General features: G+C 60.0%; 1 protein-coding gene across 1 annotated transcript; it reads right to left on the bottom strand.

Moving 5' to 3' along the window:
• Positions 1 to 513: 513 nt before the first annotated feature.
• Positions 514 to 19,467, bottom strand: CUEDC1 (CUE domain containing 1). Its single transcript, XM_030962465.1, has 11 exons — positions 19,366 to 19,467; positions 7,313 to 7,755; positions 6,705 to 6,832; positions 5,788 to 5,905; positions 4,273 to 4,441; positions 3,645 to 3,728; positions 2,774 to 2,863; positions 2,257 to 2,350; positions 2,050 to 2,108; positions 1,685 to 1,755; positions 514 to 1,491 (listed from the first exon to the last, which is right to left on the bottom strand). Exons 2-10 carry the CDS (start codon positions 7,601 to 7,603, stop codon positions 1,688 to 1,690), a joined length of 1,101 nt encoding a protein of 366 aa, XP_030818325.1. The 5' UTR covers positions 7,604 to 7,755; positions 19,366 to 19,467; the 3' UTR covers positions 514 to 1,491; positions 1,685 to 1,687.
• Between the last annotated feature and the right edge of the window lie 252 nt (positions 19,468 to 19,719).

Raw genomic sequence — 19,719 nt, 5'->3', positions numbered from 1 at the left:
TGCGGGAGAGTTTTGTGCTACAGAGGCACCACCCAGACCCTGCAGCCCCAGACACCTGGAAGCAGCCCTGGCCCTGGCCAGGAAGCAGGGAAGTGAAGCTCAGGGGATGCCCCGATCCCCAGCAGGGCTGGAGGGGAAGCAGCAGCGCTCAACAGGTGCAGCAGCTGCAGCGCCGCCGGGGCAGCAGATCTTGGCGTCCACTTCAAAGGCACGCGGGCTCCTGGGGACTGAAGAGGAGCCTGAGGGAGCCAGCGCCTGCAAGGGGGCTTTGTTACCAAACCCTGCCGAGAGGCAGGGAAAACAGTTGCGTGAGTGTTTGATGGCTGGGGCTCCTGCGTCTGCCGCCTTCACAGCTCCAATCCTGCAACATTTGTGCTGGTTGGCAGGAGGCAGGGAGTGAAACAGGCACGTCTAGAGCCACCTCCTGCATTTGGCAGGGAGCGTTGTGCCGATAAAGGAGAAGAAAATGTGCTGGCGGGAGCGGATTCTGACTTTACGCTCGTCACTCATTACTTACACAGCAAAGGAATTTGTTTATGTAATTATTTTTAGCCTGACAGCATCTCCCAGAGCTGCAGGATCCCGGCGCTGCGGGCACGAGGAAGGGGCTCTGCTCCTGCCCCGCACCAAACCCAGCAGTGCCCCCAGGCCCTGGCACCAACTCTGTGCTGGACACACCTCCACCAGCCCTGCCAGCCCCTGGCTTGGGCTCTGCCTCTCACCCGCAGCAGGGCATGCCTGGAGCTCCCAGGGACCACAGCAGGCACCCCCAGCACCCCACAGCCCGTGGGACACGTCCTGTTCCACCAGTGAGGGTTAAACTGGTGAGAAATCCAGCCCTTGGTGCTGCCCCACAAAGCTCCCCAACTTCAAGGCAGTTGTAGCAATGCCGAAGGCAAAGGTTTAATTCAAAGTGAAACGCCTAGGAAAAGAAGGCCTTTCCTTTATAAACAATTTATATTATTTGACTACTACCTGATCTGAATCTCTGCTCGTTACTCCTAGCAATAATAGACAACGGCTGTTAGCTTCCCTTCCTCACGTGGTTTTTGTTCCGCTGTGCGCAGAGTGAAGTCACATCAGACCACTACAGATATGTTCAGGAGTGCTCCGGCCGGGCAGACCCCGCGCGGGGCTGGATCCTCGTTAGCAGCGCTGATTCCACTGCAGGGAGCAGGCGGGGCTGCCCCTCCCCAGCCCGAGCTCGCTGGCTCCTCGGCAGCCGCTCACTCGCAGCAGCTGCCCGCTATTTTTTTTTTTTTTTTTTTTTTTCCTTTTTGGCTGATTTTCTCGACAGGAAAAGTTGTTTTCAAACCATCGGTAAGAAAACATTGTGCCTCACTTCGATACTTGTACTTCAGAGGAGTACAGCAGCAGAGGGGGAACAGCCAAAATCCGGGTGGTGTGTTGGGTGAGTTTTTCCTTTTTCAGCCGTCTCCTGATGAAGCCTCGTGCACGTCCTGTGCCAGCAAGGAACCCCAGAGCTGGGACCTGCAGGGAGGGGAAGAGAACAGCACGTGCTCAGCCTCAGCCACACAGCGACAGCGCCGGGGGCTGTCCCAGCCCTGGCACCCCATGATGGGGCTTGTCCCCACCTGGAGCCAGCCTAAAGCACGTGGCTCTTCCCCCAGCCAGGCTGGGCCATCCACACCCAAGCGATCCCCCCTCCCCAGGTGCCTCTCACCGTTTACTGCCCTTCCTTCGGCGTCTCCTCCTCCTCCCGGAGCTGCTGCCGCCGTGCTTGGAACTCTTCATCTGAAAGGCAGAGGCAGGCGGGGCTGCAGCCACCTCCGCACCAGGGCAGCCCTGCACCACGGCCCCAGCCCGGGGGAGGCAGCCCAGCTTCCCCAGGCAGGGTTTCCTTGCTCAGAGAGAGAATTCCCCGTGGGACTCGGGGAGTTGCTCCCAGAACACGGATGGAGGCTTTTGGCCCACAGGGGTATTTCTGCCAGCCGTTCGCACCTGAGCCAGCCCCGGGCTGATGTGGCACCATGGACCCAGCCTGCCAAGCCCAGCACACCCAGCACAGCCTGGCACAGCACTCCTTACCATATGCATGTCCTTCCACATCATCCAGAAGATTTGCTGTGGAAGCTGCTGTCCCCATCCTGTGCCCTCTGCTAAGGAAAACCACTTTGGGGCCAGGATGTGGCCAGGGACCACAGCCACCCTTCCCAGCCCACGCTCCAGCCACAGAGGAGCCCTTGGGGAGCCCCCCGAGTGAGGCCCCCTGCCCCACAGCCCCTTTCAGGATACACCTGGTGCTTCAACAAGTGTTTTCTTTTTGATTTCCTCATCTTTGTCTTCTCGGAGAAGGCTCTGGCGAGTTCAAACAGCTTCTTGCGCGTGGCTGGAAGGAAGCAGCTGCCTGAGGGTCTCACCCAAAACCAAAAACCCTTCCCAAAGCTGCCACAGGCAGGGGAAAGGAGAGGGGCAGGGCCAGGGCTGTGAGAGCCACCCATACCCAAAACCCTGTGGTGATGCCCAGACTCGGGGAGTGAGATAGGGGCACCTTGGTTCCTGGTGGGAGCTGCTCATGTTTTCCCCTTTTTCTGGGATTTTCACGACCTTCCTTACCCACTCCTCCCAGTGTCCCCAGTGCCTGCAGCCCAGCTGGGGCCACCAAGGGCCTTGCTCTAGTTTGTGGTGGGAAAAGCAGGCTGTGACTGAGTTTGGGAGAGTGCCAGGTACTGCTGCCATTCCCCCTGCCCAGCCCACTCCCAGCTCCCCTCCAGCCCGCCGGGCTGCCAGCACGGGCCCTGCACACACTCACATTTCCCCATGTGCTTGAGCTTGTCTCGGAATAAGGCATCGTCGGACACGGCCCCGCCGGCCTCGCTGGCTCCACAGGGAGCTGCCTCACCTGCAAGGCAAACACTCAAACAGCTGCTCACCGGGACTGCCTGCCTGCCTGCCTGGAGAGGGGGCTGTGACAAACCACTTCAGTTCCAGCAGCAGCCACGGGCAGCGTGGGGAGAGCAGGTGGGATGAGGGTGGGGCTGTGGATGGGGACCCTGTGGGGACACAACCCCCGGGACCAGGACTGCAGAGCCATGGGCTGGCAGCACACCCTTACAGGGGCTCAGCCCCAGCCCCAGCACCTCCCTCCAGGGCCAGCAGCTCCAAATTCCCCCGGGCTCTGGCTGTGCTCTGGGTATTGGATGATGCTGCCCAGTGGATCAGGAGCAAGCCCAGCTGGGTCAGGGAAGCAGAGACCCCAGAGCCACGTCCCTGTTCCCCAGGTTTGGGAGCCCAGCTGGAGCCCTGCCAGGCTGCCCCACATGGGGCCATCGACAGACAGCAGCTCTAATTCTGACTCTGGGCAGCTGCTGTGCTCCGAGGTTAATCAGGATTACCCAGAACAGTCATTATGCCTCCAGGCACAATCCTCTGCTCCAGCCCAGGCAGGGAGGGCAGGGATGGATGGAGGCAGGATGCAGGAGCACCTCCACATGGGGAGGGCAGGAGCACCCACCCCCAAGACCCACCAGGTCCTCTCCCGTGCTGGGAGGGCAGCAGGGAGGGATCAGCCAGTTTCCTGCCTCCACAGCCACTCTGGAGGCAGCTGGGCAGAGGGGTGGGAATGCAGGGCTGTGGGGGATCCTGCTGTGGAGAGACAATGCTCACATATGTCTTGAAGTTACCTGATAATACGGAGGAGAAACCAAAGTCGTTGCTGACAGCAACACCAGTCGACTTGGATTTTTTTGACTCATATTTCAATCGATCTGAAACACAAAAAGCGCAGCGCCCGCTCGATCAGGCCCTGGAGGCAGAGCACGTGGCTCTGCTCCCCGCTCCCCTCACAGCCCCGTGGCTGCTGGCAAGGGAGGGAGCTGGGGCTTTGCTTCAGCACAGCGACCACAAGCTGTGGGTGGGAGCCCGCAGCAGCAGAGGAACTGCCCACCCACCACAAGCACACCACAGCACACCCGTGGGTCCCTGCCACCTGCAGGGACAGCGCTGCCAGGACCCTGCAAAGCAGCATTGACAGGGCTGGGCAGGGCTCAGAGGCCATTTCCAAAGCTCCTTGCTATGGACCCTGCTGGCTCAGAGATGCTGCAGAGGGCTGGGCAGCGGGGGGAGAGCAGGAGTCCAGGGAGCAGCCCAGCAGTGTGGGCAGCTCAGACCACAGCCCCCAGCCTGGCCACATCTTGTGCTGGCTCTGCTTTGGCACCAGCCCTGATCCCACGGGCAGGGCACTGCTGCCAGCAGCCAGAGCCACAGCAGGGCACACACCCAAAAAGCAGAAGTTTCTGAAGGGCCTTTCACCTCTCTCCAGGGCGAGCAGGAAGTCCCGGTTCCTCTGGAGCTCCTTCATGAACTCTTCGTTCTGCAGGAAGAGCGCGATCCGCTCGTCCTCCAGGTACTGCTTCCAGCGCCGCTCCTGCTCCAGGGAGCCCTGGCCCCGGGGCACGGGCTGCCGGCAGCCGGGGGAGCCCTGGGGAGGCAAACAGGACACGCTGGGTGCTGCTCCCGGGGGTCCCTGCAGCAGCACCTGGGGCTGAGCTCGGCCTTTGCCCCTCTGTGTGTGACACCGCAGCTGCCCCAGCCCCGATGGCACCGACTGCTGCTCCCAGAGGGGCCCTCCCTCCTCTGGGGCAAAAGGGACAAACGGGGACAGGGCAGCACTGCCTCTGCCCCTTGGGAAGGGGGACAGGGCAGAGGGGACAGACACCCCACGTGGGAGCTCCTTTAGCAGAGCACAGGCTGGCAGGGATTTTTAACTCCAAGCCATGGGGTTGTGCCATAGCAGAACCTGGTGTGGCGGTACGAGAAGGGTGTCAGCAGCATCGCTGCTTTATCTCCCATCGCCGAAGAGCAGAGCCTGCAGTGCCCTGCTGACAAACATCCCTGCACGAGGCACGTCACGCCTCACACCTGGGGAGCAGCACAGCCTCATCCCTGCCTACAATATTTATCTGATTTGTAGCTGCTCCCAGAGAGCCATGAAAAGCAAAAGCACACAATTACTGGGGAAAGAAAAGGGCAGCTGCTCCTCTCCTCCCCCTGAGCCCAAATGAATTGGCACGCTCCTATTCCCAGAAAGGTAATAGAGCCCGTGCAGCTCAACTTGCAGGGCAATCATTCATGAAAACGTGGCAGGCTGCCTTTGGAGACAAAACGAGAGTGAGGAGCAGGGTGCCTGCAGATCCCCCAGCCCTCTCCATGCCAGGAGGGTGCTGGATCCATTTAGGGGTTCCTGAGTTAGCAAAGGGCCGAGGGATGCCCCAAAGTGTGCCTGGAGTTGAGCAGCATGCCCAGCATGTGTTGGGGCTGCTTGTTCCCCAAGGGATGCTGCCCATTGCCTGCCCTGCTGCTGGCACCCAAACCTTGTGGCTTAAAACAACCAATGGAGCACATGTGGACTCTGATTTCCCAGGGGGAAACCCTCTGGCTTGCACTAGGTTTCCCACCCAAATTCCACTGCAGCAGCCCTCAAGTGCCCTGGAAGTGCTGCCCTCCTTAGGAGCATTACTGGTCCTGCTGCTCCTCACCAGAGCAGTGGGCAAGATTTTAAAATAATTGAAAACATTAGGTGCTTATGGCAAGTGGCATTTCTGGCACTAATCACTGAGATAATGCAGGAAAAAATATCAAAGCTTTGCTGAGAGCTCTTTCACCCCTTGCCCACTTCAGTCTCTTGAACAGGACACACTGCAAAACTTTCAGGTTAGTCCACACCTGGTACCCAGTGTGCTGATGCTGCAAGCTCAGGGAGGCTGAGGACCGGGATGGTGTCCGTGCCACCCCAGGGAGCAGGCTGGGAGGGGTGGCCAAGCTCACCTGTGTGCCAGCTGGGGCAGTCTGCTGGGGCAGGATGCGCAGGAAGTCCTCGGGGAGGTTGCCCAGCAGTGGCGGGTTCCAGTTCCTGTAGTGCACAGTGCTGCTGGGCACGTCCGTCCTGTGGGGCAAGCACAGCAGCACCTCTGCTGAGGAGAAACCCACCAACACCTGCCATGGCAGAGTGGCACAGGGCCTGGCACAGCGGGGCCTGGCACAGCAGGGCCTGCCCGGCTCCACCAGCAGTCCTGGAAACCACGAAACCCCAGCGCATCCCCAAACCTGCAGTGTTAGCATCAGCTCTGGAGAGTGAAAGCTCTCCCAGAGCATTTGGATATTTGGGAGCTGTATTTCAAGTCCTGCCCTGCAACTTTGCACGCTGGGTTTTCCTTCTCCTCCCTGTTTCCCTCAGACTCCCAAAAACCAGCCCGGTGGAGCCCCAGCACTGCAGGGATTTGCCCACGAAGCTGACAAATGTCTCTGTCCCAGTGTCACACGCAGCCTGCACAGAGGGCAGGGCTGGCACAGAGGTGCCCAGGGCTCACACTTGCTGTGCCACAGCCACAGCCAGAGCGGTGCTGCCAGGGGCCAAGTGAGCCAGCCGAGGTGTGTGGTGAGCAGCTGGGGTGGGGCTGGCCCAGCACCTGGTGTTTTCCAGCAGCAGTGAGTGCTCCCCGCCCCCGGAGCTGATTTTTGCCATTCCACACGCTGCCGGAGCGGCTTTCCAGCCCCTCAGCTGTTGGTGGTTTAGACCCTCACAGGGATTTTTGAGCCAGCTGTGAGCTTCATTCATCTCCCTTGGCTTTGTCTCACTGGACCCTATAAGGAGCAGGGCCAGACAGCCGTGCCAGGGCCAGCTGATACAGCCTGACCCGCACAGGGTGCCCCAGGAGCAGGAGCTGTGTGGGGCTGGGGCTCACCTGGGCGGGGGCGTGGTTGGGGCGCGGGGGTAGCGGCTGCCCAAGGCCTGGCTCTCGTAGGCAGGAGGGGAGTACACAGGAGGGGGCTCCTCGTCCGAGCTGTCCGGCTCCAGGGTCCGCTCCAAGATCTGCAGGGTGAGAGGATGGGGTGAGGGCAGGACAGGGAAATGCTCCCCAGCGGGCCAGAGCCCCACGTGCAGCAGCAAAACAGGGATGGCACAGGCTGAATGGTGCTGCAGAGGATGGGGCAACCTGCTGGCACTGGGCTTCCTGCACCCAGGGGGGTTTTGGTGGAGCTTGGAGGTACTGCTTTCAAGGGAAGAGGGTGGCTGAGCCTATCCTTGGGTGCACACAGCCCCAGGGAGTCTCTTTGACAGCAGCAGAAGGGTCTCTGTTGGGTTTTGGGCGAGTGAGAGAGCACTTGGCTTGAGCCTGAAGCACTGCCCAAGCCAACCTTTGGTGCAGCAGCCCAGCTGATCCGGGCACTCCAACCTCTGCCTGCCTGCAGCAGTTGAGCAGCACCGTGCCCAGGCAGGAGGAGACAGGATGAGACTGATGTGCCCCAGCTGTGGAAGGCAGAGCCCACAGAGGGGAGCCCAGGCAGTTACCTCGGGGGGGATGCTGTCCTCCGAGTCCGAGCTGTCGTCGCAGCCGCTGCCGTCCAGGTTCATCTGCAGGAGCTGGTCGATGGTGGCGTCCACGGCGCCGTTGTTGGCCCTCAAGACGCACTCGATGATGTCGTAGTCCATGTTGGGGAACATGGTCTTGAAGTCCTCCATGGCCTGGTTGAACTCCAGGCGCCGCACCTGCCTGGCGGGGCGGCTGTTGTTGAGCTCCTGGGCGGAGGAGCCGCCCCGGGAGCCGCCGTTGCTGCTGCTCCGGCGGAAGAGGCTCGTCATGGCGGGGCGGCTGCGCCGCGCTCCCGTGCCCCCCTGCTCACCGGGGGCTGCCCCGGCTGCCAGCCGGGACCATGGGTGGGCGGCGGGGGTCCCGCTCCCCGCGGCCGGCGGGTCCGCGCGTCAGCCCCCGGCGCACGGCTGCATCCTCCCACCTGCGGAGGGGACACGGACACAGTCACCAGGGCACACAGTCACCAGGGCACACAGTCACCAGGGCACACAGTCACACGGGGACAGCACCCAGAGGCTCCCCTCTCTCAGCAGGGCACATTCTGTTCAGTTCCACCCATCCCACTGCATCCTCGTGGGACTGAGCCATCCCCGCAGCGGGCCCCGCACGCTGGAGCCTGGACGTGCCGTGCCAGGAGCTGTACCAGCAAAATGCAAGGCAAGAAAAATGGCGTTACTTCCAGCGCCCAGATTTAACGTTTCCAGGTTTGACATGTATTTATAAACACAGTAAAATCACTCTTTAAAATAAAACATGGAGTCGGCTCAGAGAGTGTCAGGGCAGGGGGCTGCAATGCTCTGCAGCACGGCAAATCGACCTTTTGGAAAAGCTACCAAATCCAAGATTAACATTCACTTTAAAACCATAAACAGATTATACAGCTACTGCTCCTCGTTTGAAAATGCAGGGCCAAATTCAGTTCTGGATTAACTCCACTGTTTGAAACAGAATTACCCCAGGAACACTTTTGATCCATAATATCATTTTCAAAGGCTTTTTCCTAAGCGGCAGGCATAGAGTTCAGGATAACTGTCCCTAAATGGTATTTAATGCAGAAGAACGTGCCAAGCACATTTCTTAGCGAAATGGTGTAATCAGATTCCAAGCCATTAAGAGGAGCAGTCACCTCTGAAGGTCACCTGGGCTCTCCCCTGCCCAGCAAGACCATGTATGACAGCCACAGCCCCGAGCTGCTCCAAGGGGCTTCCAGAGGCTGCTGAGAACAAAATACACCTGCAATACATGGCAAACTCAGCAGGAGCTTGGGGAGAAGCTCACTTTTTGCCCCACTGCTAATTTACCCCCACCTTCATCCCCAGGGACAGCGCTGCTGTGGTACCAGAGGAATCACAGGGATGATTCCTGCTCCAGGCACTCTGCTCTCCTTCCCTGGCTTTTCTGTAATCCTGGAAGCATTTCCATTTGGATACACCAGTTGCTGCACCTCTATCCCTGGGCTGAGCAGGTGCCAGGGGCCATCCAGTGCCACCTCCCGTGGCATTTGCTCCCAGGCAGGACAGGACACAGGGAAAAGCAGCAGCAGAATCATTGTCAGGCACAAGGGGCCATTTCCAAACAGCACCAGGAGTCCCCAGCTCACTCCTGCTCACCAGTAATATCTATTTAAGTGGTCACTCAGCCAGGAACTGTCTCCATCCCAGTAATTGTCAGTCCCCAGGATCAGCTTGCCAGGAGGCAGGCGTGGAGCAGAGCAGGAACAATTCCGACAGCTCTGCCCGGCTCTATTCACTGAGGACAAATAAATCCGCTGGAGTCAATTAATAAAACACTGCTGCTCGCTTCCTCCTCCGCTCCCCTGACTCACTCCAGCCAAGAGCCAGCATTGTTCACACCTCTGGAATTATACTTTAATTGCAATATTGCATGGCTGGTTTAGTCACGTATTAAATTGAGTTGTAACACATTCACAGGGTACACACCTCCTTACAAGATTTGGCTACTCCAAGAGCCTGGGCACCCACGGGAACACAGCTCATGCTGGATACACATACAGGATCCATGGATGGAGATGAGAGTTTCTGTGCAGAACCATTGGCTCAGTAATGCTGTGCCAGCCCATAAACCTCAAACAGCACAATAAGCCCCCCAAATCAGGCTGGAATTCTCCAGATCTCCATAAAGTAACCAAAGTACCTGGGCTGGGGAATCTTTGTCTCCCAGCGTTTGACCTTTGAGTGTGTATTTAAAGGCTTCCCTGTAACCATGAGGGCTGTGCCAGGCACTGGCAATCCCCCTGTTGCCAACACCAGCTCAGGGGAGGGTTACTCAACACTGCACGGGAGTCTGGGACAGCTCCCTGGAAGTGCTGGATAGTGGCACTGAGCACAGCAACGTGCTGAGCCACGGAAATCTTCTGGTCAGAAGATGAACACAATTAGGGATGGGGACAAGATATTTTACACCAGAAAGGCTCCGCTGCACATCTGGCTTCAAAGAGTCCCAGGGGAATGTGTTGGGACCTTCCCTGCCCCGAGATACACCCCAGGAATTCGGGGCTGGCAGGGGCCACACAGACCAGGGCAGTTCACATGCCCCGAAGGCTTTTAAACCCATTTTTCAAAGTCCTGCTGCTAATCCAAAGAAATGCAAATCACTCCATCAGCATGAGTTAAAATCCAGGGAAAAGCCAGTGGCGCTGTCGGCAGGAGCTGATTTCAAAGACCAACAGGTATGTGGATGCTGAGCTCCTCCCGAGCCCCTGCTGGCTGCAGCAGTGCTCAGGTGAGCAGCGGGGAGGGCAGCAGGACCCCGGGGGCACCTGGGGAAGGGGCTCAACATGTTCCTGGCCCTTATTTCTGTGATGTCAGCGAGGGGCTGGGGAGATGCCAGGAAAAGCAAAATCCTTTGGATTTCCCAAAAAGGAAAGAAGAATTTGGCTGTGCCTGCAGCCCACGCGGGCACAGGCGCTCGGGGCACAGGCTGGGCCCCTCTGCCCCACGTGCAGAACCAGCCTGGGATGACTCCTTGGCTGCTGCCTGACAACAGCTCCTGCCCTGCTGTCTGCAGAAGGACCCTGAATGCTGTTATTCATCCTCCAAACCCAGGCACAGGCATAATCCTTCGCCCTTCTGCTGCACCCATCACAGGAGGAGCTTAAAAGCTTTGCAAGCTCCTGGTCTGGGTGTCCCCGTCCCACAGGTCACAGGGAGCAGGGACACTGCTGTGGCTGGCACTGCCCCTGTGCCCCACCAGCCCTGGCAGCACAAGATAAATCCTCCTGTCCCAGCAGGGCCCCATCCTGGCTCACCCCAGCTGTGCCACCTCAGCACCCAGCAGTAGTGGCTGTCCTGGCACTGATCTGTGCCACAGAGAAGGTGACAGGTGACATCCCGTGCCAGGCTGGGGCCAGGCACAGAGCCAGCACTGGGGTAGGAAGGGCTGCCACAATGCCACATCCACACCAGCTTTTACCCAAGTGCCTCCACATGCTGGGACAGGGACAGGGCAGGCACTGAAAATGCTGTGTTTGGTGTCACTGCACAGCCAGGACAGCACAGGACACTGTTCCACACGACTGCTGTCTCACTGCACACTGTGCTCAGGCACTGGCACACCTTTGGCTGCAGCCCCTGCCCTTGGCTCACCACTCAAACCCATAAAATACAACCAAACAGGAGCTGGCCTTGGGGGGCAGCTCCCCCCTGCCAGCCCAGGGGTTCACCCTCTGCCACCCAGGCTGCCAGTGACTTGCACAATTCAGAGCCACCCTTGCCAGAGCCAAGGACGAGAGCAGAGCCAGGAGAAAGCCTCAGTCAGGCTCCTGGGGAGGGATAATGCTCGCAGCCTGGCAGAACATCCTCCTGTGCCCCGGCATCCTGCCTGGCACAGAGCAGCCCCGGCAGCAGGCACTCTGTACCTCCCAAAAATGGGCTTTTCCACGGAGGGACGGCCCCAGGGGAAGCTCTGGAGAGGCTGCTGGCCTCAGCTGCCCGGGAAGAGCAGCTGGATAATCCTGGGGGTGGGTCAGACCGGGAATGTGGCGCTGGGAGCAGCAGTTGCTCGGCTCAGCACAGCCCCACCGGAGAGCCAGCAGCTGGAAAAGCACTGGGACTGATGGCTCCCAGCCCTCCCTGCTCAGGGAACAGCCTTGGCACCGAGTGCAGACCAGAATATTCCCTTCCCCAGTGTCTGCTGCGGCTCAGACAGCAGATGGGATTGCTCAAACACTGCCCAGCTCCTTCTCCCCTGCTCTTGCCACGCTGTGCTCATGGATCCCCCTGAAAACACTGGAGCCTGGACCCCCTCTGCAGCCAGGATGGGCTGATACCGCCGAGGGCAGGGACCCCCAGCCCTCAGGGCACTCATCCCGTGGTGGCTGCAAGCCCAGGCCTGTGGTGCCTCAGCTGGGGATGCACAACAGACGTGCAGAAGCATTTCCATCACAGGATTACTTGGAGAAAAGGGCTGACAGCTCCCCCGGTTCCTGGAGGAAAGACTCTTGGGAGAAGTCTCAAAACTGAAGGATGTTAAAGTGGAAGCACTGGCTCTGTCCAGAGCAGATGTGCTGAGTTCTGCTGCAGCCAGGCCCCTGCAAGGGGACTGCTCAGTGTGGGAACGAGAAGTCTGGCAACGTGACTGCTCAGCAGCTGCAGGTGTGACTGTAACAGGACTGAAATTGGGATGAAAAGTATATGATCAGGAACAGAAATTATGCTATTCTCTACCACCAAACATGCCAAGGATGTGCAGGATAGGCGCCTACCAGTCTCTCCTAAATCCCCTTGTCACCTTCCTCTCTGCCTCAGGGGATGCTGTGCACCCCTCCTGGGCCCACAGCCTGGGAAAATTGCTCTGAGCAAATCCTTTTTCATGGAAACAAATAAGCACCTGAGGATCTCCTTTAATACTTGTTCCACTGAGTATTAAAATGGCCGGGTTTAAGCCCTTTTCAAAAGCAAAAGCAATCAGGGAGGCGAGCACAAGTAAGCCCTGCTTGGGAACCTGTGCAGCACGAACCTCTCTACAACAGGAAATTCCCCTCTTGGCTCCCAGGGCAAGTGCAGAGAGCCACGGAGTGATCCCAATCCTGCCCAGGTGATCTCCTGCTTTCCTGGGAGCCCTGGACACTGCAGCACCCTGAACACTCAGGATCCACCTGTAAGGGATGCAGCTGCTGCCTCGGGGCACCCACTGCTCTCCCAGCAGAGCCGGGTGCCCTCCCTCCAGACAGATTTATGGGAGCCCTTTGTGATGTGGCACTCCACAGCACCCAGCTGGCTCCTAAATCACCAACAGCCCGCTACAACACTCTGAGCCGAGAGCCAGGCAGGGCTGCACCGCTGCACCCACCTTCCCCTGCCAGTGCCAGGGTGCAGGGGGATCCCAGTGCCCCCAGCCCTCCGAGCCAAGCCAGGCAGAGCCACCCCCTGCCCCTCGGCATTGTGCAGGCTAATCCCCGGCTTGGCTTTCACACGTTTTCTGCAGCAGGGCTGCAGCCCCCGGTCTAACTAAGCCCACATTAATGAGGCAGCACTAGATCCTCATCCGAAAGTCGCCTGCCTTGCGAGGCCGCCTTGCACTGGTTTCATTGAAGGTAATTTGATCTTGGTAGGACGACATTCCTAAAATAGTTGAGGGAATTCAAACATGAAATAAGGTTTCCAGGAAGGGATTAAAAAAAAAATAGGTCAAGCAAGTGTGAGCGATTAAAGTGACCCAGCATCCCTTTGTACGGTTTAACTGCGACTCTCTTCAACTCCACCTTGCATCAACGTGTAATAAATTAGATCCACGAGGCTGCCCAAAGCAGAGAGGCTGATATAAGATTATTGCAGGAGGTGGCTGGTGTCGGTGACCTTTCCTCCCCGGGCTTTCACCACCGACATCAAACACACAGGGCCCAGCTGAACCATCAGCTCAGAGCTCTGGAACAGCACACACGAGCGGGATCCAGCACTGCCTCCATCCCATGGGACAGCCCTGTGCCCATCCCCAGCTTTCTGCCTCAGTTTACCCATGCCAAGGCTGGCAGGAGGGAAGCTCAGGCACCCCTGTGCCTGCTGTTGTCCCTCCACAGCCACTGCACAAAGCCCTCGCGCCATATGTCACACAAACCCGTCTGTAACTGCTTATCCCTCTCCTCCCTTTGTGCTCCCAGCTCGGCACAAAAGCTGGGAAGCAGCTGGGAGTGAAAGAAAATAAAAATTCCTATGGACACAAAGGTGTGTGGCATTCCCTGGGGATTGGGCTCAGGGCCTGTGGAGGACTCACTGCAGGGCAATTTTTGGGTTCGGTTTGGGCAGTGAGTAATAAAGGGGAGGGGGGGGAACATGAACCAGGCTGGGGGCAGGGCCAGCCCCGCTCCCTGGCTAATTAGCGCGGCTGATTCCAATTGCTAATTTGCCATTATAGGTCAAGGGTCACAGAAATTAAGGGATAGGAGGGAAAAAGGGAGAAAGAGTAGGTGCAGTCCCTTCCCCTCCATCTCTCTATCAGGAACATACTGGAATGAACTGGGATGAGACTGGGCTGACCCTGCCCCAGGCTGGTGCAGAGCGTCTCTGGGACTGGGCCCTGGGCATCCCACAAAGGCAGGGACAGGCAGGGACAGGCAGGGACAGGCTGTGCAGAGCGGGCCCAGCCTCCAGCCTCTCTGGGGGCTGCTCTCCTGCCATCAGGGTTTAAGGGCCGTCGCTCAGTGCGCAAAGGAAAAATCCCGTATTGATTCACCCGGAGCTCTGGAGCACAGACCGCACGAGTTTCTATGGAAACAAAATTAGTGGAGTAAAACTCTCCCTGCCAGCACACGGTGAATTATTCACCAGGACAGGCCCCTGGCCAGAGGGGCTGCTGAGAAGATTTAAAGGTGATCACAGAGCAGCTGCTGTGATCCCCCTTCCCTCGGGGACCAAACCACAGCCAGGGAGGACCAAAGGCCCTGGGTTTCCATGCCATGTGTGTGGTGGGAAGGTCCTGCACCTTCCTCACCACATCCACAGCCTCAGGGGTCTCCAGGGAGAGGAGGGATTCCCCCCTCACTTCTCCCATCTCAGCCCCTTGCACCACAGCAGTAATAGAGGGCACAAAGTGTCACTGCCTGATGTCCACCTGCCATGCACCAGCCACCCTGTGGTCATCCAGCCATCCCTGACACCCAGGATGAGCCTGAGGGCAGGACCAGCCACAGCCCAGCTCATCCCACAGAGCCTCTCAGCACCACGCTGAGAGCCAGGGGACAAGGGGACTAATGAAACACAGAGGGTTTTTTCATGAGCTACTGAGCCATATGGTGGATGCAAGCTATCGCAGGAAAGTGCCGAGCCAACAATCCAGCGCTGCGTCCCCTCGCTGTCCTGGGACACAGTGTCACACTGTAATTGCACCGGGCTTTTGTCCTCCCTCCTGCTGGGTGACATTGCTCGGCAGAGGAGAACCTGCTTGAAAGGCTACACCTCACCAGGGACAGGTATTTAATTAAGGCCCTACGTCAGCCCCCTCCTGCCAGCCAGCACAGGCTGCTCCATCCCGGCACAGCCCGGATTGTGGGGCGGAGAAAAGCCCTGGCAGGAGGAACGCTGGGTTTGCTCCATCACAGCACATCACAGAAATTACACGGGACACTAACCTGGATTTGAGGCCAGGCCAAGGCTCAGAGAAACTCTCAGTCTCCTCAGCAGCAGAGTCATTCCTGTGCCAGCCCAGTTCTGGGTGGCAAAGGGACCCAGGCCCCCCAAGCAGTGGCTCTGCTCGTTGCCCCCTTTGCCAACAGCCACGTGCTGGGCCCAGCCACCACAACGGGTCACATTCTTCTTTAAAACCCATCTTGCTCCTGTTTCACTAATTTTAAGTTTGCATGACTAACTCAGGTACACCCCAACCCAGCTCATTTGCACTGATTGTGGCAATCACCAGCCAGGGAGGGTAAAAGGCACAAGGATTTTAGAAGGAACAGTTTGGGCTCCAGGAGCTGGGAATCCTCCCCAGAGATTGTCCCCCATCCCCACTGCTCACTTACAGCCCCAGCACATCTCCCAGTGACCCATCTCCACCAGCAGAGCTCCAGGACCGTTCTCTGCATTTGCTGGAGATGATCTCCCTGTTCCCTTGCTCAGCCCTGCCTTCCTGAGCCAAGGACAGGGCCAGGCTCCCTCTGCAGTGTCTGTGTGCCCATCGGCTGTGCCTTCCCTGGGGAAGCGAGAGCAAGGCCAGGGATCGACCAGCTGTCAGGCAGAAGGAAGAAATACCACTTCCAGGAGTCAGAGCTCATTTCCCAGCAATAAAAGCAGGCTGGGGCTGGAAAAACGTACCACTAATGGGGATGCACATCCCACACCACTCCAGCTGCCAACAGGAAAGTACCCAGGGGCTGTAGCTTGGAAAACTAAAAGCCATCAGCAAGGCCTGGTTTTAAGTGGCACAGCTGTAGATTAGGCCCAGATCAGGGCAGGAAGGATCTGCCATTCCTCACACAGATTACTGCTGTGGATGATGCCCTCTGCATGCCAACCTCGGCTCCTGGTTCTGAGCTATGGATCCTCCAGCAGATGGAAAAGAAAACCTTACTGCTTCCTTCCAGGGAGGAGAATGGCTCAGATCAGCATCACCCTTAACTGCTGCACTGTCCATCCTCCCCAGCCCCACTATCCCCACTCCATCCACACACACTGCTCTGGGGACCAAGGCAGAGCCAGCGTCTCCAGTGCTCACAAATGCCACCTAGAAAGGAAGACCTGCAGAGTCTGTGCTTCCTGGAGCTCTTTGTGGGTGGATTTTATCTCCTTTCCCATCTATTCTCGGTGTGCCTTGATGCAGGGTCCTCACTGCTGAGCAGCCTGCCTTGTCTCTGCCAGGCTCACACCCTCCGAGCAGGGGTGTGGGACACTTCTACCTCCCCAAAACAACCCCCCGAGACCCAGGCAGAGCCCAGGGACTGGGACAGGCCTGGGCCCAGCCAGGGGATGGTCCCTGCAAGGCAGCTACTGTGGCTTTGAAGACACACTTGTTTGTTTGTTTGTTGCTGGGCAACAGAGAGGATGGAAAAAATGTCAATGTCACATTGTCACCTATGAGTCACCGCTCAGCACGGGCGAGATGCCCCGGTCCTGCCACCACGAGTGGGGAGACAGGAAAAGGGCCTGAGGCACCCCAAGAGCAGCTCACTGCAGCTCTCTGCCTGCCTGGCCCCGCTCTGACACCTTCCCCATCCCCACAGGTGGGCACTCGAGTGGCCCGGGCACATCAGTGGCCTGGGGACATCAGTGGCCCAGTGGGGACATCAGTGGCCCAGTGGCGACTGTCGGAGCCCTGGAAGGCGAGGCAGGAATTTGCATTCCTATTTGCCTTTCCTAATTGCGCCTGCGGGTTTCCTGGGGCAGCGGCTGGCTCTGGTTTCCATGGCAGGTTTTGTGCAGACCTGGAGCACCGAGGGAGGCACAAAGAGGCCACAATGGCCCTGCCACTCACCCGCATCAAAGGCGGCCGGCGGGGCGGGCCGGGGCACCGCAGCCTGTCCCCCCCGGGACCCCCGGGCCAGGGGACAGGGCGGCTGTGCCGATGGGCTGGGACAGCCGGGTCCAGCCCTGGGGACATCCCGGAGCAGCGGAGCCACGGCCGCTGTGGCCCGGAGGCAGCAGCTGCTCGTCGGAAGTGGTGCAAGAGCTGGACCCAGATGTTCCCCCTGTTCTCATTTCCTGTTGTTTTCAGCCAGCTTTCCACCCAGCTGGGAGGGCTGCTTTCTCCTTCCAGCTTCCCACTCCATCCAGGGACCGCCCGGGTCGCTGCTGTGCCCATCCAGCTCCCGTGCTGGCCCTGGGACCCGGCAGAACAGGCAAAACAGACCCGGGAAAACCCGGTCCCCACACCACAGCTGCAAGTCCAGTGCCACCGAGCAGGGGACAGGCTCCGGCCAATGTCCCTCCACCACCCTGGCCATGGTGACAGAGATGCTGCCACCACAAACAAGAGAGGGACCCATCTCTGTGCTATTATTTCAAGGTTTTTTCTTATTTTATAGTTATCAATTATCATCACCATCACCTTGTGCTGCCCCAAAGCCTCCCAGTTCTGACCACGAGCACCCCACAGGCGAGCCCACCCACAGGGTTAGGGCAGAGCCCCCTTCCCACACATCCCACCTGGGATTTCACCCTCAGGGCACAGACCCTGACCATGAATGACCCTCTGACCCCCTCCTGGCTCTCCCACTGCCAGCATCCCCAGCATGCCCCATTATCCGTGCCCCAGGCAGATAAGCTCCAGCACCCCTGTCAGGCTGTGCTGCTCCCCGGGGCTCAGGGCACCTCGGCTCTGGTGCCACGGCAAAGCCCCTCAGCCACACCACCAACGCCATCAGGTGTCAGCAGGTTTTGTTCATTTCCTTCTCATTTGAAAGCTCTTTTTTAATAAAATGCTGGAAAAGTTCAAACTTTCCCAGGAACCCTGTGGCTGGCAAGAGGATGGGCACCTTTGACAGAAATAGTTTTGGCTGTCAGAGGCTCTGACACCAGGGCTGTGGAGAGCCAGGTGTTGGTGCACAAAGCTCTGCCAGCATCAGGCACAGTCTCACTACGGCGTGGCTGGACAACACAGGGAGAAAGGCCACAGGTGCACGGCTACCAGGAGCTGATGGCAGGGTCTCCTCTGCCACGACGACCACCAAAAGCTTCCCACCACCCCAGCACCAGCACCAGGCAATCTGCGCTCCCACAGGGCTCCCCGGGGTCTCACTGCCCCGGTGCTGCACTCCCGCCGAGCACTTCCACAGGAAAACCTCTGTGAAAACCACAAAAAGCTTCTCAGCGCAGCAGATGCCGCTCCAGCCTGTGTTCTTAGAGATGGAGGAGGAGGAGGAGGATGTGAGGAAAGCCACAGCTTCCCCAGCCGCAGGGCAGCCCCGCCAGCCAAGCCCCAGCGGCAGCCTCAGGGGTCAGCCCGGGATGGTGGTTCTCCCCTGGAAATCCTTACGGCTCCAGCCCCCGTGTTTGTTGTCAGTGGCAGCAGCAGGAGGAGGTGTGAGGAGGAGGTGCGACTCCACTGCTTTTTAAGAAAATAATAAAAAAGAGCCTTTCCAACCCGACTGAGAGACAGACGGAGCAGGAGAGCACTGCTTTGAGCCGTGACTTGCACTTGACTCCTTCTCCATCGCTGTCTGCCCACAGCGCCCTGGCAGCAATTTCAGCGCTGGACAGGAACCCCAGGTGAGGATCAGCCTGGTGGGATGGTGCCCTCCATCCTTATGGAGGACAACAGATGTGGCTGAGCTGGGCACCCGGTCAGGGGCTCACAAATGTCCCTGGTCACCAGGAGGCGACCACCACGGCTGTGGCACACCAGGGCCCGGCCAATTCCTGCACCAAGTGATGCCCACCCGGCAGGGACGGTGGGTGTGAGGTGTGCTGCTCCATGAACGCGGCACGGGGCACGGGGGCAACGTCCAGCAGCAGGAAGGCACCAAACCCAAAGCCCCAGTGGCACGGAGGGGTCGCCCTCGGGGGGGACCGGCGATGCTCCGGGGCTGAGCGGGACGCGGGTGCTGCCCCAGGCCGAGCCAGCCTGCCCGTGCCCGGCCCCGGGGGATGGCCCTTGGTCCACGGGGGATGGCCCTTGGCCCACATGGATGGCACCCCTGGCCCCACATGAACGGCACCCTCGGCCCCACACCGCCCGGTGGGCCCGGCCGCCCCGTGGGCTCCGCACGCGGGACGCTCCGGAGCGCGGCGGGCGCGGGGCCCCGCGCAGGCCCGCGGCGGAGCGGAGCGGAGCAGCCGGAGCAGCGGCGGGGCCGTGCCGGGGCTGCGGCCCCCAGCGCTCGGCTCCGGCCCAGCTCCGGAGCGGCGGCCGGGCGGCCGCAACAGGCGCGGCCCCGGCCCCGGCCCCGGCCCCGCCGCCGCTCCGCCCGGGCCCCGGTAGAGGCCGAGCCGGCGGCGCCCCCGCTCCCCCGGCCCCGGCGGGGCCCGCTCGGCTCCGGGCCCGACCCGCGCAGGCCGAGCGGCACCGCCCGCCCCAGCCCGGCCCCAGCCCGGACCGGCCCGGCCCGACACGGCGCACAAAGAGCCCCGGCCCGCCCCCTTACCGGCGGTCGGCGCCGCGCTGCGGGGGCGGCGGCGGGCGGCTCCAGTCACGCCGGGAACCATGGAAAGGAGCCGGGACGGGAGACGTACGTGGCGGGCGGGCGGGGGCGGCCGTGCCCGGCAGCGGGGGCGGCGCGGCGGGGCCGGGGCCGGGGCCGGGGCCGGGCCGGGCCGGGCCGGGGGGCGCGGGGAGCGGGGCCGCGCCGAGAGGCTGCGGGGCCGGGGTGTCCCTCGGGACCGGGGTGTCCCTCGGGCCGGAGTCCCCCCGGGGGGAGCGCGGAGCTCGATTCGGCCGGGCCGGGGGCAGCGAGGGGCGGCACCGCCCGGCCCCCGCCGCTCCCCGAGGTGAGAGAGCC

The sequence above is a fragment of the Camarhynchus parvulus genome, chromosome 19 (genome assembly GCF_901933205.1).
Source record: "Camarhynchus parvulus chromosome 19, STF_HiC, whole genome shotgun sequence".
NCBI lineage: Eukaryota > Metazoa > Chordata > Aves > Passeriformes > Thraupidae > Camarhynchus > Camarhynchus parvulus.
Note: the sequence above shows the minus strand (reverse complement) of the source record. Positions and strands in the feature narration are given on the sequence as shown.

Excerpts from the sequence above, each read along its gene's own strand:
- CUEDC1 (XM_030962465.1), bottom strand. The coding sequence starts at position 7,603 with ATGACGAGCCTCTTCCGCCGGAGCAGCAGCAACGGCGGCTCCCGGGGC. Across the intron at positions 5,906-6,704 it reads CCAACCACGCCCCCGCCCAG|GACGGACGTGCCCAGCAGCA; the intron begins GTGAGCCCCAGC and ends CTTGCCCCACAG. Across the intron at positions 2,109-2,256 it reads CACTTGTTGAAGCACCAGGT|GATGGGGACAGCAGCTTCCA; the intron begins GTATCCTGAAAG and ends CAGAGGGCACAG.